The 26,234-nt window shown below is 37.3% G+C and overlaps 1 protein-coding gene across 1 annotated transcript in view; it reads left to right on the forward strand.

Annotated features, from left to right (window-relative positions):
• Positions 1–26,234, forward strand: part of LOC145672642 (adenylate cyclase type 10-like) — a 387,700-nt gene that overhangs the window by 88,806 nt on the left and 272,660 nt on the right. The window contains exon 11 of the mRNA XM_081741804.1: positions 13,060–13,294. Coding sequence (XP_081597930.1) covers positions 13,060–13,294 — 235 coding nt within the window. The remainder of the gene's footprint in view (positions 1–13,059; positions 13,295–26,234) is intronic.

The raw sequence follows: 26,234 nt of genomic DNA on the forward strand, positions 1-26,234 counted from the left end.
TAAGGACAAATACATCAGTGTTGTCACAAATAACATATACGTTTGACTACCTCTTTCTTTCACTTCTACAATCAACAGTTTCATCATTATGATATCTGCCTCTTCATGAAAGGTTTGTAAATTGATTCGATCTACGATAATACCACATTTTATTGATGTGTGTGATAGACCCTGGTTGGTAATGATGAGAATGCTTCCTAGGCACAATCTTTCCACTTTGTCGGCAACATACCTGGTTAAAAATTGAATTAACTGATTCTTATTGCCACTATTCATTAAGATCGCTTTCTGTGCAGGAAATAGCGTTCCCTCTGTCAAAATAAACCTCCTTACAGACTGCGTCTCTCGAGCAGAACTCGCGTATGATTTAATACTGTATTCGTAAAATCTGTCGAAAATTGATATCTGCTTCTGGCAAATGTGCAATGACTTTACCACAGAAGTTTTGCTAGAAATCACTGGCAGTTCCTCTCGCTGAAAGTCACTACCCATAGATATACACAACCATCAATAACAGTCAGTGAAGGTTTTCCACAAACTCTGGCTGACATGGGTATGGTCATGCTAGTCTTTAAAGCAGATTTGCCATTGGCTTCTCGAATACGGCCATCAACTGTAAACATCGATGGAGGTACTGCAGCAAGTTCATATTTTAATGTCAAGCGTATTTATATCTTTGTGTATCTGAAGGGTTATAACCCTAGAATATATATAATAACGATGTGTCTATTGCAACAGATGTTCTAGGTTCGGTACTTTTGGTTCTTCATTGATTTTGATAACGCCTCTGTGGAGAGGTGCATAAAATCCATCTGGCAAACTTTGCTCAAATTTAGAGACCACAGATTTTTCAATTTCGTAAGCATTGTCTACATTTGCCTCGTGCGAAGATATTTTTCCGGATACAATATTTACTAATCCATCAGTGCCATTTACTGGGTTTAAGGGTAGTATGCCCTTGGAAAATTTCCTTGTCCATGTTCACCACCCAAGAAGTGTTCAAGACATTCTTTAGGCATTCTTTCCATAAACCTAAGCATAGGCGCCGATACGAAGAAAACATTGGGAGGGCTCAACTACACTAAATAGGAACAATGGATGTAGGGTTACTTGGTTGAAGACCAACTGGCTTTAATCAAGGTAGATTTAGTCACCTTGTAGCCTAAGTCCCCCCCCCCTTCGCGCTTCGTTCTGGTTAACAGTTTTTATTCACTTTCTCACTTTTTACGTTCCACACTTCCGTGCGTCAATAATGGACTACTGATAGCTCATCACAATGTAGTTCCAGCCCTCTCCGCTGCTCTAGTGGCTAGCGCGCGTGCATTTGGTGCACATAGTTCCGTTTTTGATTCCCGGTGGGAGAATATTGAACTACAGTGGGTCGGATTTCAGCTTAAACTATATATTTACGTCTCATATAATCTTGCTGCTGTAAAGAAACGATGAATGATAATCAAGTCAATTCAACAATTCAGAAGCGATAGTGGCTAAGAATTCACTATAACCAATAAACTCTTTAGCCTTTTATCGCATAATAGGTTCAGTTAATTTCTGCAAGTATAATAAAACCCTTCAATAACGGACATCAATGGTACATGACTATTGTACGTATATGAAAGGTGTCTATAAAAGGGAGTGCTCTCTCCCGTAACAATACACACATTTTTGCTGGGAAGCACAAAAAAAAATGATTCCCAATGTTTGAATGATACAATAAGACAATGAAATAGATGTAAGAATAAGAGACGTCTACAAAATTTTAAATTTCTTATTAAATTGTAATATTATGTTAATATTAACTTACTTGTATTTAGTTGATTTTCTTCTATCCAGGTTCAGGTTTGTAGGTGGCAAACGGAGAATTACTTCTTTCTCATAGCAAAGGTTTGTCTGCGAATTTCGGTGCGCATTATTAATTCATCTGCAATAAACTCAAGATCGAGTATTGCAGAAAGTTCTTGATGACAATTTAAAATTGTTAACGCGTTGAGCCGTTTTTGTCCCATGGTAGATCGTAGACAGGACTTTAGTCGTCTTAAAGCAGAAAAGGATATCTCCGCTGTGCAAGTAGTGGGTGGTAGCGGAAAAAATAATCGAACGAACTTAACGATTTCTGGCAACATGGTTTGAAGATAAATGTTTTTCTTTAAGAAGTCAGGAACGCACGCGAAATTTCGGAAAGTTTGCGAGCTAGTTTGTGTTTTGCGAATATCAAGTAACATATCAGGATGTAGCTTGAGCCGTTCAATATCTGTATCGTCTTTGTAAAATTTATCTATAGCACTAACATCATTTGTTTCACCAATGATAAACCATTCACAGATGCTTAGGAAATGTTACCAGCGTCTAACTTATCCGATAAAAATTGCTTTGGCATGAAATCCATAACCTCATGGTAGTTAAGGTAACACGACTGAAGAGATACTGCCATTCTTGTTGGACAAAACAGTCGTAAATTAATCGACTTATCATTTTCACTTTTCAGTTGATGAAAGAAAGCTAGTCTCTTAGGGGAATGTTTCACAAAAACAATTATTTCCCTAACCAGGTTGAGGACATTTCGACAGCCTGTCACATTTCTTAAAGTATCTTGAACAACCAAGCTAAGAGAGTGAGCAAAGCAATGTTCATAAGAAGCCCTCGATTCAAATTGAGAAATTTTTGCTTGAAGTCCTCCACGCACGCCAGCCATATTGGAAGCGCCATCATAACACTGGCCTCTACAATACGTTATTTCCAGACTGAAACGTAGAATAATATCTTGAATTATTTTGCAAAGAGTTTCTGAATGTGTGTTATTTGTTGAGTAAAAGCGTAGAAAAATTTCATCGATTTCAAGAAAGCAAAAGATTATTCTAAAGCAAAAGGAAATCTGTCTTTTACTGAGATATCTGCTGTTTCGTCAATAGTCATAGTGTAATACTTTGTGGATTTTATAGTGGACACAAGTTGCATCACTACAGCATTACTCATAATTGAAAGCATTTCGTTACATATATCGTGTGATATCCATTTTCTCTCTCTCTTTTTTTTTTTTCTCGTTCAAGCCTCAACTTAAGGATAGGGCTATCTTCAGTTCTCAATCGGAGCAAATGATTATAATTGCTTTTGTCGTCAGTATGACCCATTGTAACAAGTAATTGAACAGCCAAAAAACGCAAAGAAGAAAGTATGTTCAGTAGGTCAATTCTACTCTCTTCCATTTGAATTCTTTTACCATCAGAGACCTGGGAAGATACACTGTTCTTGCTGTTCAGAACATGAAGTTTTGAAAACGACTCTCGGTGACAATCAGAGCTTTCATGTTTTCTCATTCTTTCCAGCGCTTTCTTCCAATTACGGATTCTAGTTTCAATAAAGGTTAACTCCATTTTTGATGGGAACCTGAAAAAGTTTTTTCTTGCATGCGTCTTTGCAAATTTTACAAAATGCCGCCTCTACTTTAGCGTCATAAAACAACCAGGGAAACTTCTCACGCCAATGTACCTGAAAGGTTCTTTTATTTGATATAGATCTGTCTGTAGATGAAGGCAGCATTGAAATTTCCTCTTGCTTTCCCTCAATAATAGAAGCACTACTATCAATATTGTCAATCACTGAAATAGAAGATTCATTTTGCACTTTGTTTTTTTCGTTCTCACTATAAAACGATCCATTTTTCAAACATTCAATTAACACTAGTTACCCGCAAGTAAGGAATAAATGAGTAAATGAAACAAACACTTCACTAAAACTCACGCTCCTCTCCTTCCAGAAAACTGAAACTATAACGCATCACCACAATAATGTTTTATTTTTTCTGTCAATACTATCGATAAACTAATACATCGACACGACACGAAATCTTTGGAACAAAACACATCGGAGTATACGTTGTTACTGACTGCGTTTTCTTCACAAAATGACCAAAACTCAATATTTGAAAATATAGAATGAAAAAAAAATCAGAAAAAAGGAAGGAAAGCAGGGTTGATTTTCTGCAACGAGGTGTCATAAATCCCTATATAAACTACTATGTGTTGCAACTCCTAGCAGGGAAAGTTCTGAGGCCTGTCAGAATTCATAGAAAGAAAGGTCCACTATACTTGTCGTTTACATCCGCTCCTATAGTAATAAAACGACGGCAGTTCTCTCTCTCCCTGTTTGTTTTGATGCTCCAGTACGACAATGCTCACCAATACAGTCACCAGTAAAGAATTGAAGCTGGGAGCGGGAGGGAAAAAATATTCTATTTCCTCTTGTCAATTAAAGTTCTCAAACGGAAAATACTTCTTTGGCGACACTAATTTTACTAAAGAAAACTAAATATTATATTCTGAAAATGAAAACGCACCTGAGTAGTAATTTTCTAAAACTAAATCTGGAAAAAGTACTTTGAAGCCCCCAGGTTCCGGCGACTATGGTTATAATTGTTGTGTTTTCGTTCCCATGAACGCAGTAGGGCTACATAACTTCTGGATTATTTGATTCCCCAACTATTTTGAGGTTTTAATGTGTTGCAGCATATCACGAGTTAAGGATAATATACGAGGGCAAGTCAAAAATTATTTACACTTTCCATTCTACATTTTATTTACATGAAGTAAAATAGTATGGACATAGTATAGTATGGTTATAGTATGGACATCATTTTTCTACGTAATCTCCCTCCTTATCAATCCACTTAGCCCAATGATCAACGTGCTTGCGTATTCCTTCCAAATAAAAGGTTTTCGGTTGGTCGTGAAGCCACTTTTGCACCGTATTTTGCAGATATAAATCTCAGGCAAATCGGCGACCACGCAAAGCATCCTTGAGTGGCCCAAACAAGTGAAAGTCAAATGGAGCTTGGTCTGAGCTGTAGGGAGGGTGTTCGAATAACCCAAATTTCAGCTTGTTGATGGTTTCAATAGTGTGATAAGCCGTTTGTGGCCGTGCATTGTCATAAAACAACAAATCTTACTTCAACAACAAACCTCGACGTTTGTTGCAAATTACCGGCTTCAGGTTCTTTTTTAATATTTCACTATAACTCGCACTGTTAATCGTCTTTCCCTTTTCCATGAACTCTGCCATTATGAGCCGCTGCGAGTTCCAGAACTCAGTTACATAACCTTTCCTGCGGATGGCTCAGTCTCGAATTTTTTCTTTGTCGGAGATCCAGGGTTTTTCCACTACATACTCTGGCGCTTTGATTCTGGTTCGTAGTGATGAACCCATGTTTCATCGCCGGTGACTATTCTGCTTAAAAGTGCATCATCTGCGTTGTTGAAGCGAATGAGTAAGCGTTGACAGACCCTAACACGCGTGAGCTTGTGTTCTACAGTATGCTTTCTTGGTACTGACCATGCACAGACTTTATGAAGACCGAGCTCGTAGTAGATGATTTGATGGACAGAGCCATGACTGGTGTTCAAAGCAGCTGCTACCTCATAGATAGTGATTTGCCTATTCGCCAGAACCATCTCTAAGCTTGCTAAATGTTGCCATCTTTAGTGGAGGTTGATTGCCGTTCTGCTCCTTCTTCATGGGTTACACTTGTTCGACTACTTTTAAACTTCTCGAGCCACAAAATACAGTTTTACGTGATAGTGCATTTCTCCCATATTTCGATGATAGTTTGCGATGAATGTCTCACTCTTTGACACCCTCCGACAGAGAAATTGAATCACTGCTCGTTGTTCCTCTTTGTGCAAGCTTCTAATGGAGCAGCATTATCACAACAGTATAACAATAAAATATGCGAGGACAGAAGACAAAGTACGCAATGTAAGAAATGTAATGGAAAAAGTGTAGATAATTTTTGACTCGCCCTCGTATAATGTAACATTTGTTGTACATCACATATTATGATACGAGACTATTTTACATAGTATATTACAATAAATGGACTGCCTGGATGCTAAGAACTAGTACAGATAGGTACCTATCACTTGTATAGATAGGTATTTTTTAAAAGGACGGAAAGGCTTGACACCTGTACTGCGGGACGGAGACAAGCTGGCGGCGGATTAATTATGCTCTCGGGAACTTTCACGTAAGCATCCATATGTATAGTGGAGCTCGAGCAAGGTAACGTGACGGCCGAGGCTTACACTGATTGCAGACTATGTACACCCTTTCATGACGACCATGTTTTCCAACGGTAGTGGCATTTTTCGACAAGATAATGCACCATGTCAAGGCCTGGAGTGTGATGGAGTGGTTCGAATGACACAGGGGCGAGTTTCAAGTGATATGCTGGCCCCTCAACTCGCCGGATCTGAAACCAATCGAACACATCTGGGATGTGATTGAACGTGAGGTCAGAGCGCATTGCCACCCCTCCCCGGAATTTACGGGAATTAGGTGACCTGTGTATGCATATGTGGGCCAACTTTCTCCAACGACCTACCAAGGATCATTGCGTCCATACCAAGACCAGTCGCTTTTGTTATCCGTGCCAAAGCTGGAGTTACTGACAATTAGATAGGTAATCATAATATTTTGACTGATGTGTACGTATATTTTAACTCGTATATTTTGTTTCTACTCGAATTTCGAGAAGTCTCGTCTCAAATTCGAGTCGAGTCGAGACACGAGTCGAGACAGCAACATATTTTTGAATCGAGACTCGAGTCGAGACAACGTTTTCTCGAGACGAGTCGAGACAGCCTTAAATCTCGACCCGACTCGACTCGTGCGCATCCCTATCCACGTTAAACCAGAGTTGTTCTTTAGGCAAGTGGTTCTCAACGTAATTCTTATCACGACTCTCATTTTATCACATCCTTATAATTTCTGATTTGTAATAAGCTTGTGTGCAATTTTTAATTTACCTATTGCGGAAATCTCACGAGGTCCCTTTATTTTTTAATAGTAGAATCCAATTCTTGTATATAGTGGATATAGTAATTTCCATAAAAGCGAATGGATTAAAACCAAAGGTCAGTTCATTCGTGTTATCGAATCTGATACGTCACACTGTTTCAAAATGGAGACCATTTGAAAATTTAAAACTTCATAACTCCCTTAATTTTGAGTCTTATGATAAAAAAATAAAGCGATTTCTAATTTTGGTTCAAAAACACTTGGACAATTGTTTGAAAAGTTATTGAATACTTTAATTTTCGAGACGCTGCCACTTTGAGTTACCTCATACTGTTGTTGATTTTGTACATTATGTATGTGTTCAGTGTCACAAAGAAACTGTTAATAAAATTTAGGAAACAAATAAAATTCTACATCAAAAAATTACCTTCATTGTGGCCAGCTTGCTGGACAATTCGCTTACACACATATGCTACTTGTACAATTCTGCTACCTGCACCTCTTGAAAATGTTTCGTAGACCTATTTCTTTTTGTTCTTAACAGTATATATAAAAATAAAAATATACCTGTCAAAACAAAATTCAAAATAATATTTAAAAATATTTTCCGGTATTAGATTCTAATTATATTTATGCCTTCCGCTTATCATCGAGACCTCCAAGTTAAGAAACCCTGCTTTAAGTTAACGGTATACCATCAGGTATTAATCAAGTAAGTTTTGTTTTCTTCTGGTGTTTCCGTTATTTTGATAATCACCTGTATGTGTCACGTCTTTTAGTTTGAAACTGGAGAACTCACGGAAGTTAAATATATAGTAGTTAAGATCTTTTATAAACGTAGTTTCTCTTACTTTTTTTTAAAGTTATGTTGGCTCTATTCTCCTACAACACTTAATGAAATGATAGACATCTGCACTTTAGAAGACATGACAAGAGAATACGTAGTAATGTCACCCAAACAAATCCTTGAAACAAAATCGGAAAGCATTCATAGTACTTTATACACCCCGTTACAAATAGAAGAGTACTGAAATATGCAAATTTTATATATGTATACAGAGATAGCTAAAATCTTCAAGGCAATAACTCTAAATATGCAAATACTTTGTAGGTACAAATTAACGTTCATAATATGGATTAATTTTCACTAAATATTTAACGAAAGCTCGAGCATGAATTTCAACTGATCACTTGAACCAAACAGTTGCTTGCACATCCTTACTCTAATCATTCAATATAGTGCAGAGTCATACTGCTGGCGACTGTAGCACGAAGGTATATAGAGAATTTCTCTTCAAAACTTGTTTCCTATCAATCTAACAATAGTTTTTAGCTTGGGTACGTGTTTCTGGTATGGGGAAGTTTCTCCCAATATGGCCGAAAATCCAAAGTGCAACGTTGGAGAAAAATAGCCTATATTTTCGACACTATTGCTTTTAGCTCAAAATTTGAAAGGACCAAAATTGATCATCACATTATTTTAAATTGGATACACCATCTTTGCATGAATTACATAGTGTTTTAATTGGCAATGAATTTTTATGAAACCATGAATTAAACTATAAATAAGGGAGATGACTTGATTTGTTTTATGTTTTAGAATTTTAGAAAGCTGCATCTGTAAACAGATAAAGATCATGAAAGGAGTGCAACTTATTTCAGCACCAACGCGTCAGAAGAAAAGCAGCAATTTTGAAATATGTATTATATGTAAAGAGGATAGCGAGAAGAAAACACATTTGAATATAAACACGTGATAAATAGAAATTAATTGAAGCCTCTAACTTCTGTGACGATACCGAATTGAAAAAAAGAAAAAAAATATTAGAAAGTCAAAAAAGTGTATTATCATCTACACTATCAGCCCATTCGTCACAGGACACCCATCCAAAAGTGCTTGGGATCGTCTGTGCACGTGACACTAGCTATAAAAGGTGTTGCCGCTGGAGAATATACTTACATTAGCTACAGCAACCAATATGGACAGACGACGCGAACTTGGAGAAGCGGAAAAAGGGATGATCATTGGAAACACAGGTTTGGGCATTCGACCCGTGAGATTTCCAACAAATTTCAGATACCCCGATCGACAGTGAGCGATATTATCGTGAAGAGGAAGCGGGAGGGGGTCATGAAATGCCGATCCAGACCAACTAAACCGACAACATTAACAGATCGTAACCTCGAAGCTTGAAACGTGTGGTGAAGTCAAATCGGAAGGCATCGCTACAAATGGTGGCACAGGAGTTTCGATCGTTTTTCGGAAGTGTTCCAAGTGATCGTACTGTCCGCCGGAGATCATCGCACTTAGTTTTCATGGTCGTGCTGCAGTTCACAAACCGCTTTCCACAATGCGACCTGTCGTTTACAGTGGTGCAAGGAACGCCGCCATTGGATTCTTGAGCAATGGAAATCAGTCCTATGGAGTGGTGAATCGCGCTACCAGATGTGGCGGTCCAATGGACGTGTGTGGGTGTGCCGTATGCCCGGAGAAAGATGTTTACAAGAGTATATCGTAGCCACAGTAAAATTCGGCGGAGGTGGCATCAATGATGTGGTCGTATTTCTCGTGGTATGGTCTTGTTCCTCTTGCTCTAGTGCCGGGAAACATGAATGTCGATGCATATCAAACGGTCCTGGACAATTATGCGCTACCGACACTGTGGGCACAATCCGGTATTGGTCCATATCTGTTTCAGCAAGACAATGCTTCGTGTCATACTGCAGGTGTTAAATACACGTGGTTCGAGGACACGGGTGTGCAAAAACTTCATTCACCAGCCCAAAGTCCTGATATCAACCTTAGTGAACATCTTTGGAACGAGTTGGAGCGCCGCTTGGGAACCAGTTCATGCCGCCCAAAAAACACTGGAGACTTGTTCGCCGCTTTGTAAGAGGAATGGAGCAAGATTCCCGCCGAAACCTATCGCAAGTTGGTGGAAAGTCTTCAAAGGTTGCGAACGTAACTGCGGCGAAAGGTGGCCCCACAGGATACCGAAGGACTGCTGAAACCAGATTAACGTACTAGTTAGGGGTGTCCGGTGATGAATGGCTAGATAGTGTAGATTGCTATAAAAATATTGTCCAAGGATGAAAACATACAAAAACCTTAAACTTTCGTTTCCATGAATGACAGCAAAGATACTGAAAATGTGCAAAAACGACACTGTAAGAGGCAATGCTGCAGACATTATGTACGAACAAAAAATATATAGGTGATCCTAAACCGTATCGGATCTGTGAGAAGGATAGGACAGATAAATTTTCTTAGCTACACGATACTTTCAAGATGAAGTTCTTTCAGGGTGAAGTATACTGATGATGTTAATACTGTATATTCAACAGACGTTATATACCACTCTTCCTCCATGAGCTGTTACTTATTAGAGTACACAAGAAGTGCTTAGCAATTTGAAACTCTTTCTAACAGTACCTCAATTACAGAAGAGATTCAAAAAATGTTTGATAATCTAGACTTTCACCAAAACGAATATGAACTATCTGAAATTACTTCTTTTATGAGTTCAGAACGTCAGGTGGAAAATAAACTTTCAAATAGACAATGAAAACACTTCTCATGAGGCATTTTAGTGAAGGCATATCATTTGCATATTGAAAAGAACGATCAAAGTCCCAGAACTAAATGATGCTGCAGAGTAATTAGCAAATTAGCTCAAATTCTATGACTTTAATCTTGACAACAAATTCTGTGATGCGGAAGACATAGAAAGAAAAGTCTTTCATTCTTCGAAAATAACAGATCTATGCTTTGGGATAACTTTTTTAAGCAAATGACGGGATTATCATCAAACCAAGTTGACAAGAGCCGTGAGTGAAAGTGATACATCCTATCATATACTGTACTTCATTTCCATAACGGCGGAAAGAAAATCCCAGTTCATGTCTCTACAGCACAGGCAAATCTAAAACTTTAATAACATCTTTGAACCTTGAACCACTTTGGTGTATGCAGTTACTATGATACTGTTCCAAAAAATGCATCATTGTTTTGTAGCTTGAGTTGTGGGACTAACGATGGATTACTGTGTCACATTGCCAACACATTTAGCCAGAGGCATTCCACTTCGAGTAGCCATGAATAACTTTGAACAGCAAGATAATACAAAATCAAGCATTGGTACTTCGCATGACACAGTCCTAGTACTATTTCAGAATGTACATCATAATACAGTAATTCAAAGCTTGGTTTGTCTAGTTTTACATTCGATAAACACAAGAAAAAACTGAATGATGTTTTCAGCTGCCAAAAGCTCGTGCCAGTAAGAGGGAACACTGATCATAATTTCTGTCCAGTAACTACGTCAGGCACGCAAACACCACTTTAAAAAATAGATCTTACATGGTCAATTGCACAATTTTTTCTAAATCAACTTGTATACTAACAGTTTCTGAGATAATAGCTATTTGCCTTCGTGGAGCCCTTTTAACTCACTTATTATTCAAAAGAAGCTTCGGAAAACTATCCCCATTCTTCCATTTGCGGTCACCAATCAAGCATGTATATACACAACTATGATAAATTTTCAGGACGTATTGATACAGGTAAATCAAGAGTGTGGGGCTCTGTGAAGTGAAGAAGGAGTATACCATGTAGCTAAGGAACTACAGTTGCAGTTCCTGATAAGTTTGAAAATATATATTTAAACTGGTTTCATTTCACACAACTAAAATCTTAATAAGCTCTCTTTGGCTATATCTCAAAAATAGTGGAATCTTTGAAGCATTCATGGAGATTGAAGTATTTGTCCTAAAGTAGTGGAAAATTCATTAGAAGGTAATCATTACTTAGAGGAGTGCTATACAACGAACTCAGTTTCAACAGTTTTTCATGAAATCTGAAAATGTGAAGTGCCAGCCAGCCATTCTTTGTTCAATTCAAAATTCTGGAAACTTTTTGCAAAGACTAGGATCGTATTAATTCGAAAAAGAAAACTGAAGATGTGGATTGTCTTCTACAAGACTTCCATACTGATTTTCTTACCTTTATCAAGCAAGGTGAAGGAAAGTCCAAACTTTTTCGTTAAAACGTTTTTCTAATCTATTCCCAATATTGAGAAACATAATTAGAGCTGATAGAGAGGGGAAACTGGTGTGTCATTTTATCTGCATTCGGCAGAATTTTACCTTTAGTAAATTCAATCATACAGGACTCAGTTTACTATGAAGACTGTTGGAAATTTCCTGATATAGTAGAATCTTCAAAAAGAGGCAAATCTGTTGTTCAGCATGGAGAAAGGAAGTTCAGCAGTGTAGGTATGAATAAGGGCTTGCATATGTGCTGCAAAAACAGCTAAAGGGGAGCGGTATTATAGGAATTCCCCGGAGGAAAGTGGCTATAGTATTACAAGACATAATCAAGCAACCCTGTATCATCGAACGAAAACTTTAGACTTCACGAGACTTCCACCATCATCTGATACGGCACTACATATCAAAAGGGCATATTTACAACTTAACCGGTCTTAGTGAATATGGATAAGCAGACTAGCTGAATATGGACAGTTAGTCTGTTAGATCTACTGATCTTAGTGAATATGGATAAGTAGAATGTGGAACAGGATGGATTCCTCAAATTATCGTAGAACAACTTTCTTCTGACTTCTCCCACATTTGTACTTGTCAGACTTGTGCACGGGCAAACACACACATATATATATATATAGAAAGAATGTAATAGTCTGTACCAAATTTTGTGTTTGAGAACTTTCAAAGTGCCACAATAATTGGAATCAGCCTGTATTATATTATATATAGAGAGATTAATCCTCAATAATAGCCATTTATTGTTTTTACTGTTTAATAGTTATAATCACTCCTACTTTTAAGTTTGTGTATGTTATCAAAACGTACTTATTTTCTTAGTAATGTTGCAAAGGATACAGTGTTTACGTTAATAAAACTTTCGTAACCTTTAAAACTAGTCTCTCTCTTTTAAAACTGCTTTACGTTACCCAAAAATTTTTACTGATAAATTTTGGTTCTTTGAAATTTTGAGGTAAAAGCAATAGTTTCGGAGATGTTGGCTATTTTCCACCAGCGTTGCACTTTGGGTGGTCGGCCATATTAGCGGCCATATTGGGAGAAACCTTCTCATATCAGGAACGTGTACCCAAACTAAAAACTATTGTTAGACATGTAGGAAACAAGTTTTGAAGAGAAATTCTCTATACACCTTCGTGCAACAGTCGTCAGTAGTATGGCTCCTACACTAATATTATATATTCATTATTATCTGTTACTCATTGACAGGTACTGCATACTGTGGTGTTATAGGACATCCGTTACGGCGAGAGTATACTGTGATAGGTGCTGCAGTTAACAAAGCAGCCAGGCTCATGATTGCGTATGTGAACCAAATAACTTGCGACGAAAACGTATTTGCCTATTGTAAACTGCCGGCTCAGGACTTCATACTGCAAGAACCGAAGAAGCTTAAGGGATTTGAAAATGTTGCAGCAGTCTATCAATACGTTGGTGACGAAAGGTAAAGTTCTCGCTTCTATCCTATACTTAGAAAAGAGGGGATGATTAGTTGGTTATTTCACTGTTTCGGTGCTTATTGTCCTTATATGAGAACTCAACCTATAACTTAATGTGTGAGCTTCCATTGAGAATCGAATCTATAATTTCCGTTATTAAGGTATATATGCTAACCACATAAAAGCAAGGAAGATCGGTATGGAGGGGTGAAAATCTGGAAGGAGAAGATGTAGAATGAATTATATTTAATTTTGTGAGAACTAAAAAACTGAAGCAGAAGTTGACTTTCATATAGACACTTAAATTTTCATATGTATATACAATATGCATTTGTGTGTGTCTAAGTTTTTATAAATGATAAGTAGGCCTGGATGTATATGCATTAAAAACCTGAAAATATTAATGCATAGGGCCTATATTCAATTTAAAGAAAAGAAAAAAATGGGTATTCTATATAACATAATATGCACTTTAGAAGCAGCTTACTCGTTTCAGATTTACTTGTTTTCGAGGAGAGATCCAAAAGTAATTATAATCGGACCTTTGTAATACATATAAAAATGTAAACGAATGAATTTAGCTTCTCTCTATCCTCAATAATTGGAGCACCCTGCCGAACAACGATGTATGTTACATTTATCGTAACATATATCGTTGTTCGGCGGGGTTCTTCAATTCTTGATATATATATATATATATATGAACAGATCATAATTTCTCAATGGTGTGTTCATTTGAATACGATCAGTCAGAGTGATAACAAAAAAGTCGAAAATGACAAAGTGAGAGCTGCCATCAAACACCTTAGCTTGAAAAAAAATGTCAAGGAAATATATACACTCTGAGTTAGTGGAAACACGGGTAATTGTGCTCCATATTCCGCAGTTTCACAATGGTGCAAGGAGTATAAGCTGGACAAAACATCCATGGAAGACGAACATCGTGAAGGTTTCCTTTCGAAATCAATCATCGGAGATACGTTAGAAAAGTCTAAAATGTCTTGGCAGACCAACGCGTTACTATCAGCCATTTAGTTGAGGTCACAGGGATCTCATATAGCAACATTCAACGGGTCCTTATCAATTTACTCCACATGAGAAAGGCCTATGTGAATTGGATACCAGCAATGTTAACCTAAGAGTAATAGAGGAGGCGACTTGACAATTCAAGAACTAATCTTAAATGGTATCAGGCTGACGAGGAAAAAAAATTTGTAACGATTTATGACTAATGTAGAAAAAACGATTTGTATTATGACTAATGTAGAAAAAAATATTATCTAATCAGCGATGTGGCAGGACTATGCTCCAGACCAGGAAGGAGAAAGCTTCAACGTCTCAATAATTACATAAACCACACTGTTAAAAATGGTTTCTTAAATTCGAGAAAAAAAATCCTTGTATTTGAGAACACCTGTTTCTTACTTGTGCACCGAGTAATGCATTCTTAAAAGTGAGATTTCGATTTTCTCAAATCATTTTGAGAAATAATGGCTCAAATGCGAGGAATTATGTCTCATTTCTGAGGGTGCAAATGCTTTCTCAAATTTGAGTAAAAATGTATTTTTTCTTAAAATTGAGAAAGTAACATTTCAGAAAATGAGACGTATAACCCCAATTTTGAGAAACACATTTCTCAAAAAAATTTGAGGAACATCTTCCTCAAAAGCGAGAAACGGTGCACAGAAACGGGGTTCTCAAATACGAGAAGACGTAAAAGGATATAAACAAAATATAAACATGCAAAAAAAATCAAACTATTAGTACACCCAGAATTTATATTAAATAAACACCTATAGTTATAGATATTGTTTAAAACATACCACATTTAAATCTTCACTTCAACTCAAGAAAATTCCACGAATACCACGACGACTTGTACTTTACATGCGTTACTTATTCCAATGCATCAGACAGTTGAACATTTTCTTTTTTATTACTGTCCACTTTCTCAAGACTTTTCTTTTTCATCGACGTGGTTTACTCAAGATTTTCCCGTTTCCTCCAACATTATACCAACTTCTTGATAATTCAGATTCAAGAATTATCCGTCTACTTCAGAAAAACGGCAACAATTTCTGCTGGTGTGTAACGTCCCACGCTTATGCTACGAAGCTCAGGGAGACGTTATGATGATAATGAGCGAAAATACTGTAATGAAAAAAGTGAGGTAATCCCGAGAAAACGCACCTAAGATGTTTACTCACACTGCCCAGTTGACGGAGGTGGAATCAAACTAGGGACCCCATGTACCGGAGGCTACTGCTACCACTGAGTCTTCGCAGTCCAATGTGCCTACTTCTCTACCATAAAAAATTTGCATACATGAGAAAACACAGTGTTTGTGGGCTTTATCAGGGTTCTTCAGTTTTCTCCTACAAGAAACGTTCACATGAATTTTTTCGGAGGGGTTCCAAGTTGAATACGAGGACAAATTGTATTAAAATATGTAAAATGGCCACTACAATTAGATAAAATTTACATAAAAGTAGCGATTTCGGGGAAGGTCAGGAGTTCCAGGACTCAGCCCCTACCTTCCACCTTCTTCATTACGGCAGGGGCATGCGACAGTTTCTGCCCCTTATAAATGTGCTGAAACTCCACTGCTAAGGATTCAATTCAGATTGGAAACAATGTCACAAACTCATGCAAAATCTGCCAGAAACGTATGTCCACATTTTCATTACACCATTATTATCCATCTCTATCACTATCTCTCTTAGCTTTGGAGCACAATCGTGGGACGTTGAATTAAAAAATAAATGAAATCTTTGAGTTTTACTCCCCACAGTTGTGTTGGGTAGGCTAAAGGAGACGATGATGATGAGAATGATAAAGGTAGTGGAATGAAGAAAGTGGGAAGAAATGGGAGAACCCAGAGAAAACCTATGCACACTGTGTTTATCCACCAGAAAGCCCACTTGCCGCGAGCTGAGAATCCTGGGATCAAAGCAAGGACCTCATCGCACCACAGGTGAACGTTCTACCACTGAGCTACCGCAGCCTCTACGTTAAATTAAGAGGAAATGCGTACAGTACTATGCCACAATTAACCTGCAAATGTGTGTCATTAAAACGATTACTGGTGGTAAAAAAGGAGGCGCCAATCTATGCTGTGATCAGTACAAAGTACCTTTGTATTACAATTCAATAATAATAAATCGTACTTTGTTTTGTAACGTCGTTTCTAACTACACAAATGACTTATGTATTCTTTGTTTCCGTACATAAGCTATTTTGCACATTATAACGCATGGCGAAGGATGTAAAACATTGACATGCCTCCCCTTTCTATTGTAATATAGAAAACAACGTGCCCTACGGGGCTCTAACCCGCCTTCACTTGTTATTGCTGCACTCGTTATTATGTAAATTGAGTACTGAGCTTTGATACATAAAGGAACCAACCTGTCTGCTATAGCCTATATAAGCTGTATGAGGGGGGTCAGCGTTCTACACCCCAACGAACGTACTACAGTAACTTTTAGTCCATGGTTATATGTTTACAATTCACCCAAACTTACGTTTGAATGTTGATATGTGTGCTGCTCCTCGCCGCTGTCACATGACATGTACCCATACGCCACCTCAGCTGCATCACCTGCTGCGTACGTACTCATATCCATTCGCACTCTGCTACAACTGAAATCCTTTATTTCGTTTCCTGAATAGTAATTAAGCCCTAGAAATATTACTCCCTAGTAAAACATAGTAATATTATTTCGGTAAGATTGTTACCGTTATTTTTTAATCATCCATGATATTGCAAATCACGCACTATTTCATTCTCATTTTTAAGAAATGAGAAAATCTCATAAATGGGAACCTGAAAATTTGGCTTGAGCTCATAAATGAAAACACATTTGGAAATAATGAGACACTTTTCCTCAAATATGAGTAAACATTACTTATTTTGTTTTGAACGTGCATTATTCTCGTTTCTGAGCAAGGAAATTTTTAAGATTGTATTCTATGTAGTCAGAGAATTTACATTACATAAAATTGTGAGTCTGTAGAATTGTTTCTATCCTATCCATGTGCTGTCACAATGACAACCACTTTTGTATAAGTTTTCACTTTCTTAATCCCATTCCAAATTTTCCCCAATGTCATCATGCACTGGTACTTCATTACCAGAAATGACATCCTCTGGGAAGAGCAATCTACGTCACGCCACACAGTGGGGTCAAACCAGGCAATTTTTTGCAAAAACCAGATAAATGAAGTAAAAGATTGAAGCGAAATAATTTGCTATAATGAAAATTTAACAGTGTACACATAAGATAGTGTGCAGGAAAGGAAGTGATAGCAGCTTACAAAGAGCTCATGGCACGCTCAAAAATTGGTTATCCGCCGAAGACTAAGAGGCGCTGCTTAGTGACAGAAGATAGGGAACTGAATTTGAATATTACTATCCCTACAGCGAGTATAGATATTCAGCGGCTGGTAAAGATAGTGACACGACCCACAGGTATGTATCGTTTCGTATATTTAGAATCTTGATGTGATGTGTAGTAATACTACTTAATATCATATTTGGAAAGTGCAGTGGTCCTGAAACCAATAAACTATGGTCACACAATATAATTTTATTTTAATAGAAAACATGACACATCATGTGTGTGATTTTTTAATATATCATAGCGCACATATTGTTCTTACTGTGTGCAAAGAAAAACCAACACATATTTGCACTTTTGGGAAATATAGTGCATTAAAAAGTGTTTAGGAAAATTGCATTCTACATGTAGTGCTGCCTTTGAATTGAGCTGGGGTGAATGTGAGAGCAAGTGTTAGGTTATTAGACGTCTGGTCCCCATGCAAGCTCAGACAAAGTTGAATATAAGTCGATTCTGGGAACTTTGCCCAGCACACATCGTTGGGAGTTTCGCCCACTGGCCCCATCTTCTTCGCAACATCTAGTCATATTTCTCGGGCATTCATACACAGAAATAAACTGTAGTCAACCATATTTGATTATTGATGGCGACATTTTAAAACAATAAGCTACGGACCATAAGGTAGCATCATATTAAAAATAGTATTGATCAATATAGTGTTTTTATTTTTTTGATGATGCGTCCACAGAAGTGAGATTGGAATCAGCTATATTGAGCCTCTGCTCGCTCCAGCTCAGAGTGTTCCAATCCAAGTCCTGAAATGAGCCATGTATTGCATGATGCAAGATATGAAACAAACTGAACAGATTACCGATGCGTGTAAATCATAATATGTTTAATATATCTGATAATGTATACATATCGAGAACTCGTGATGAGATTATTTTTATGTATTGAAGCATCCTTGAATCACAATTGTCATAACGAAATCCTCCACAAATTTGAAATAATTTTAAGAAGCAAGAATTTTCTTTAATTTCTATTATTCTTCACTTGTGAATTGTATAATTATACCTTTTTCTTTCACGTGCAAGAATGTAAGCCAATTGTAAATTGCCAAATCAAAGCACATTCCTTACGCCCGTGTTTATGCCAATCACATAATCTGTTATATAATTTAGGTGAGAATATAAAGAATATTTCCTCTTGTGATATAAAATTCTATATTTTTTATGAAATAATGTCGAAATAACATAAACATCTCAATCCACAGATTTTCTTTTACAACTTCAAAGACTGCTCATATAATGCACCTTGCTGCGTGCCACCTAAAAAACATTTCTTTGTTGTTTGCTTGTAAATTTATTTTATATCCAAATCTTTCTTCCGCATAGAAAGCAAAACCATCCTGATTATGGTTTATTATATCTTCTGTGCATACCTAAATCGTTAGCCAATTTGTGGTTCACAACCTTCCACCCCCAAGCAACTGGCCCATATTTTCCTTTCTCAAAATCGTATGAAACTGCCATAAAGAAATTTTATTTGCCGCATCTCAAAAACTAATTTGCTCACAAAATACGTACGTGTCAGGACTGCCAACGCCTAAAGAAGCTACCACATAAGAAACAGGCCGAACTACTACTTCACCCGGTGGAAGAGATAGCCACAACACGGGTATATGACGAACTCGGGCCCTTTCCAAGTAAGGAAGGAAGAAATAAATGCATATTAGTAGCCACAGAATTAGCTACACGTTATGTTATTGCAAAAAGAGTGGACGCAATAAACGCGGATAATATAGGGAAATTTTTGGAATATGGTATCATTATCAAATTCGGAGCATTTACAACTCTGTATTGGAACCAACATCCAGTACATTGAGTGGCTCATTTGCAACATTTAGCGCAGAAGTACGATTTCACCTATAAGTACTCACCCGCATATAATCATGATTCGATAGGGTTAGTTTCGCAAACCAACAAAATTATATAAAATTGTCTTAAATTATTCGTACAAGAACACCATACGGATTGGGAAAGATGGTTACCGCACGTTATTTTTATCATCAACACTTACGTACAAGGAGAAACCAAATATTCAGCAAGCTTCTTATTATTCGGATACGAACCTAGGATCCCGACAGAATGTACACTCGAATCAAAACAACATATACAAGTTGACAAAGATAAATTAGCAGCCATCAGGAAGAAAGTACAAAATAACAGACAAAAGGAGTTTTATGACAGACGCCACAGAGAGACAACTTATAATCCAGGGGACCTCCTTTTAGTATATTACCACAAAAGAAAAATTGGTTTACCTGAACACTTTACTATTCATTCTCGAAGGACCAGCACGAATCTTGGAGAAGCTTAATTCAAATTTATATCGAGTCAAATTATCACCTAAATTCAAGCACAGAATTCAGGAAATCGCGGTGGACCGTTTAAAACCATATTACCAGGACCAAATAGAGGGAACACAAAATTAGGAAGAGAGAGGCACAAATCCAAGAAGAAGAATTTAACAAAATTCCAAGTATTTACCGGGAACAGAAGAGGGAATAACAACAGAAGAAACGGGAAAAAAGAGAAGATGCACTGACATAACATCGCACTTCTTTATTTCAATTATAAGCTGTATGTCAGTCTGTTATTTATCTTCGCTACATTAGTATTTTCGTTCTTCAAGCAAAATGCAAGGTCAACATTTTTTCTCTTTCTTTTCAGTTTCAAAGTCATTAATCCTTGCAAGGTCGAAATACAATACTCTCTTGTTACTAGCATCGCTTCTTCAATACGAAGTACATGAATGCTTAATACGTCATTTTTTCTCCTGATACAGGATGTTCATAAAATCAGGCCCCTGATAACATTATACAAACTGACCAGAAATTCACATTCTCTATTTTTCCTTTTTTTAAAAAAAATTTTTCAAATCGTACTACCGAGGGACCTGGCATCAGTCGACCAACTCATCATAACCTATCCTAAACCCTGGAGGCTGCTATGAAGCTGACGGGATCACCTCGTGAGGGCTGCTATGAGCGGAGGTTTCCTACTACCGAATCCTTGAGAACCCTGGAGGCTGCTATGAAGCTAAGGGATTACCCACACAGAAGATTATAACCTGCAAACCTTGGTCATTATAGAGACACTTCGTTGTTAGAACTTTTGTAAACACAAAAGACTTAACTTTATAATAAAATTGGTGAAGGGATAAAATCTTGGTCCATTATTGACTCTACCTATAAGTCATTACAATATATTTATTCATTTATTATTTACTTCATTATTCAAGTTAATTAATTGTTAGTTTAAATTAGTTTATTTAAGATTGTTATTTTGTGTTATTGGCAACAATAGGAAGCCACTATATAGAAATTTAAAAAAAAGTATACTGGTAGGGGATAGGGTGATGAAAGGAGCCAATCAGAAGCAAGATGTCTCAGCGGTTGTTTGTATACAAGATTGTACATTATTTCTGTGTATCATAATGTCTGATGAAGCCAAAAAGTGAGTTGGCGAAGCTGTCACAAGTTTATAGTTTTTGAAAATAAATATATTGTTTTGCCCAGGAAATAATAAGTTTGTATTTAACAGAATAAAAGGTTCAGGCCATCGATCAGAGACGGATAACATAGCCCCAAGGTAAGTGATCACTTAACGAAAATCAACCCAAAAGACAATTTGACGTTTGTTACTTGTGTATTTAAGAGTCGATTTTGTGGACGTCATGATGACGAGATGTAGATTGCTAATCCCAGAGGGTGTCATTCCTGGAAATAACGAAGTATCAGGACATGCTGACAGTGGAGCTTAGCGAGAACCACAATCAGAATAACAGGTTCAGACCATCGACGAGAGATAAATAACAACAGCCTCAAGGTAAGTGGCTATTTCACGAAAGAAACACAAAAGACCATTTGACGTTTGTGACTTCTGTATTTAAGAGATGATTGTGTGGGCGTCATGATGACGCCAAAGCACTGAATTCTTGGCGAAAAGCAAAAAGGTGCAATATGGAGCAGAAAATTGTAAGAAAACCAAATAGTTCGGTGTGTATAGTGGATGCCGTCTTTAAGACAAAAAATCTTGTTGATTTAACTGTAGAGATCTTGTCCGGTTCTTTCCGTTCTAAAACAGAAATGTTGTCCTTGTAATTCTCGTTCTTACGTTGTTCTCTTGCGATGTTTGGGGAAGGCTGTTATTTTCTACGTGTAGAGTATTAACTTGAAGGCTATGTGATCCAAAGTCATGATAATCTTCGCCTTTTTCGTCGCTATTTTCTTCTTTTTCTTCTTCCTTCTTGATATCTTGCGTTTGTTCGAGCTTTGTGGTTATAACTGATGGATGTTTGGACCCTGGTAAATACTGTATATCTATATCATAATCGGCCAAGAATAGTTTGTATCTGGTATATTTTTCGACCCTATCAGGTGTGTTCATCGTCGCTATGAACTTTGCGTCAGCGTATAGATTGAATCTTCTATTTTAAAAAATAGTGGAATTTATGCAAAGTATATATGAGTGCGTATAGTTCTTTTTGCCATATGCTAGCTTTCTGTTAACTGTTCGTCAACCTTCGAGAACAGTAGGCAACAACCTTCTCAGTGTCAGTTTTTGGGTCATAGCAAGCGAGTATTCCAGCTATTTGCATTTGACTACTATCGCTATAGACGCGGATTTCTAGTGAGTCGTCAAAATGCGCGAGTGATGGGGCGTTTAATATGTCTCCTTTCAATTGTTCAAAAAGAACATCTTGCTTCTCTGTCCATATAAATTTAGATTTAGAGGTTATTATTTGCTGGAAAGACTCGATTTTTATCGTAAAATCTTTGATATGCGTTCGATATAGTCCGATATAGCTTTTGAGAATCCGCTTTGTAGTCGGTCTCTTGAAATTTTGTATTTTCATGACAATCTTTGGAGACATTTTAATGGACAATCCACTAGCGAGTGTTCCAATACGTTAAGCATTGTGTTAACTATGTGTGTCTTCTTGGGTGATGCCCGAAAATTGTGTTTTCTAAGCTTCTGAAACAGTAATTCTAAATCCTGCAATTGCTGTGGAAATCTATATGCGCTGCTGAAAAAATCATCCGCAAAACTTTTAATCCTATCGGATAGTCCCTCCAAATTCATCCTCGTCGCGATTTTGATAGCTCGTCTTGCGCCCCATTGTGCACTTCAAAATTCGTATGATTTTCTGTTATGATTGAGCTCGAAGGTGATATATTTTCGGCTCTTAGGATGCAGCACAATTTGGAAGTATGAACTGTAAAGATTTTCCTCTTTACAGAGTTTTGAACATCCTCTGTTGATTGAAATGGCATCAATAAATACTTGGTATAACTGTTCCACTTCTGCAGGTAAAAACTATCCGGAATTCTTGCGTGTTAGGTTTCCTGAGCACCAGAAGTAGAGAGCAATGTTCATATTTGTCTATGAGTTTTATTATTTTTGCTTTGATAAGCTTCTGAATCTGTTTGTCTAACTGGTTCCTGGTTCCTGATGGGGAACGTCGTGAAATACAGCAGACTTACAAATCCTAATTTTATGAACATATCCCCTAAAATATCCTATGTCGTCAGGAGCATACTAAAAACATAACTATATTTGAACAATAATTTATAAACTGCTTCTTTATGCTTTTTGTCTAGGTTGGGGTTGACGTAAAAGAGCTCTTTATTGAAAAGTTTCTCTGTGTATTTTAAGCGTTCTTCAGTTTCTTATTTTGTCTTAAACTGGTACGCTGTTTCTAGAAAATTTGGTTCTTCTAAGGCGTTAAAAAAATTTCGTGCCCTTCCTCAAAAACCGCCACTGGGGTATTCCTTTTTATAGTGACGCTATTACTATTAGGATTTGATATTAAAATTTCATTTTGTTTGTTTCTATTTTCTCGTCGAGAGCATTTAACCTATGTTTCTTGAGTATTCCAGGAAGCAATGATATATATACAAGAATTCCGCATCAGCTATTTCTTTCATTCCTGCTACTTCAATGAACGTATGCGAGGGTGGAGGTAAAATTATTTGCTTACTCATGTACAAACAGTTTTTGTCTATCTGCCATATTATCTGAGTTGTAAAAGCTGACAGTGTACGTTCTTTGCTCTCAGCTGGTAGCTGTGGCTTCCGTGGCCGTTTAAAGAAAGATATTATATTCTCGTTTAAGTCGATGTTGGAATACGAATGTTGGACAAAGTCCATTCCTATAATTATTGGCGTTGTCCTGTTCGTTACTCGAAAGTAATGAGTAAGTGCTGTTTGACCTATTTTAAATTTTACCAGTGCTATTTGACTTGTTGTTTCCCGAAATTCCTTTTACTTTCTTCTGAAATGGACTTAAACTTGTTTCAGGGTGCAACGAGTCGGACGGCCAGACAGATATCACACTCCCGGTATCAACTATTGTATTCTGAGGACCTGATTTAGTTTTAATTGTTAAATGTGACCTGTTATTTTCACCCTCTAAGGCAATGTTTTCCCTTTTTTCTGCCACTTGTCTTGATTGCTCTTCTATCACAGCAATTTCGTAGGGCACAGGGGCAGCCTTACACGTTTTTTGGACGCTTATAACAAACGGATGCACCGTGTCCCCGCTTCCGGCATATCGCGCATACCAAAACTTGATCTTCCGTTGGTATAGCCTGCTGACTGTTCTGGGCTTCTCCCTGTTTTTTCCTTCCTCTATTATTGTTATTTCTTTTCCTATATCCCTGACTTCTGTTCCTGGGTTGCTTTCTATAACTTGTCTGCGCTTTCACCAGCGATAATTCTGCCATTTTACTTTCCAAGGTAGATAGGTCGTTTTGTGGAGGATTATGCTCGTGGTGGGGGACGGTCTTTGGTTCTTGAGTCGTGTTCTGATATTCTTGAGGATTAGGTTGAGTAGTCGTGATAAAAGTAAATTGCTGTTGATATGTAGGCACATAACTGTGCATTGGTTGTGTGACAGATTGCATTTGTACAGGATAGGTATGGTGACATAACTGTTGTACAGAATACATTGTCTTTGGTTCTGTTAGCAATCAGTAGGATATAATCTGTGTGTTAGGTATATGATTTTGGTCCTATAGCATGTGCAGTTTCTGCGATAGCTCTGAGTGCTCCCTTTTTCTTAAAAAGTCATTGGCGGCTTTCAAGATGTTTAACTTAGTCTGTAAGGCGTCTACTGTTGCAAACCTTTCTAAAGCTATCTTGTTAAGGAAATCCTATATTAGATGCACCTTCTGTCATATTTCTATTATTCTCTCCTGATCTATATGTTTGTTTATCTGATCTAGTTTCCGGCATAAATCGCACTCGGGAAAGGTAAGAGAAAAGAGATGAGGGATACCAAAACTTAGATTGATTTTGGTACTGACCTTATCAGTGCATGCTAAAAAGTTAATAAAAAGAGCGCCCCGTATCAAACTCCGGTGCCTATCATCATGTAATGACTTATAGGTAGCCAATAATGGACGGAGATTTTATCCCTTCACCAACTTTGTTATAAAATTAAGTCTTTTGTGTTTACAAAAGTTCTAACAACAAAGTGTCTCTATAATGACCAAGGTTTGCAGGTTATAATCTTCTGTGCGGGTAATTCCTTAGCTTCATAGCAGCCCCCAGGGTTCTCAAGGATTCGGTAGTAGGAAACCTCCGTTCATAGCAGCCCTCACGAGGTGATCCCCTCAGCTTCATAGCAGCCTCCAGGGTTTAGGATAGGTTATGATGAGTTGGTCGACTGATGCCAGGTCCCTCGGTAGTTAGGCTTTTATCTGTCATCTTCGGGTCCTTTCGTGAGGTCTGTCTTCTTTCGGCTTTCCTCCGTGTCTTTCGTGTCGGCTTCTCGTCTGCTACACTGTTTACAATCAATAACAGGTGTTGTGCTGACATATACTTTTGTCGTGATGTCGTGATCCTTACAACATAAATACTCATATACATAAAAATGCACACATATACACATACACATATATATACAACATGTACACTTCTCCAAGATATAATTGCACGTCCGATTTTTCTAAGTCCCTTAAGATTGTAAGTTTGGCACCAACGCATTCTGAGCTAGAGGAGGGGAAGGAATGAAAAAAAGAAACAAGACTTCTGAACACAGCTCACAGTTTGCTGTTTGAAATTCTCAGTTCCTCTTTTGCTTTTCTAATAACGGTACCTCCAGTAGAAAACAGTACCTTAGCGTTAATGCAGCAAACATTTTCCTTTTTTAAAAAAGAAAACACACACACTTCTCGAAGAAAAACAATGATTGTCATAAAACAAGGGTAGTTAAGGAGTTCGTTCTCTATCAGTGCAACTGAAGGAGAATTCTCTAGTTGTTCCGATAGCCATACATGTTAAGTAGTCTTTTTTTGTGTTGATGCAAAATTTCTGACCCTGGTTCGATTCCCACTTGATGTTTTTATTATTTTTTTTTTTATTTTTCAGTTATTCTTCCTCTATACATTTTATAGTATATATATTACAGACTGCTTTCTAATTTATCCAAAAATAAGAAGGTGTACAGCCGTAAAACCTTTTCTGTATGTCTCAAATGTGATTTCTCCTTAGTGCAATTCACTTCTTGCATCGATCCATAAGATTTTCGTAAACCTG

This window comes from Thermobia domestica, chromosome 16 (genome assembly GCF_964235325.1).
Source record: "Thermobia domestica chromosome 16, izTheDome1.hap1.1, whole genome shotgun sequence".
NCBI classification, from domain to species: domain Eukaryota; kingdom Metazoa; phylum Arthropoda; class Insecta; order Zygentoma; family Lepismatidae; genus Thermobia; species Thermobia domestica.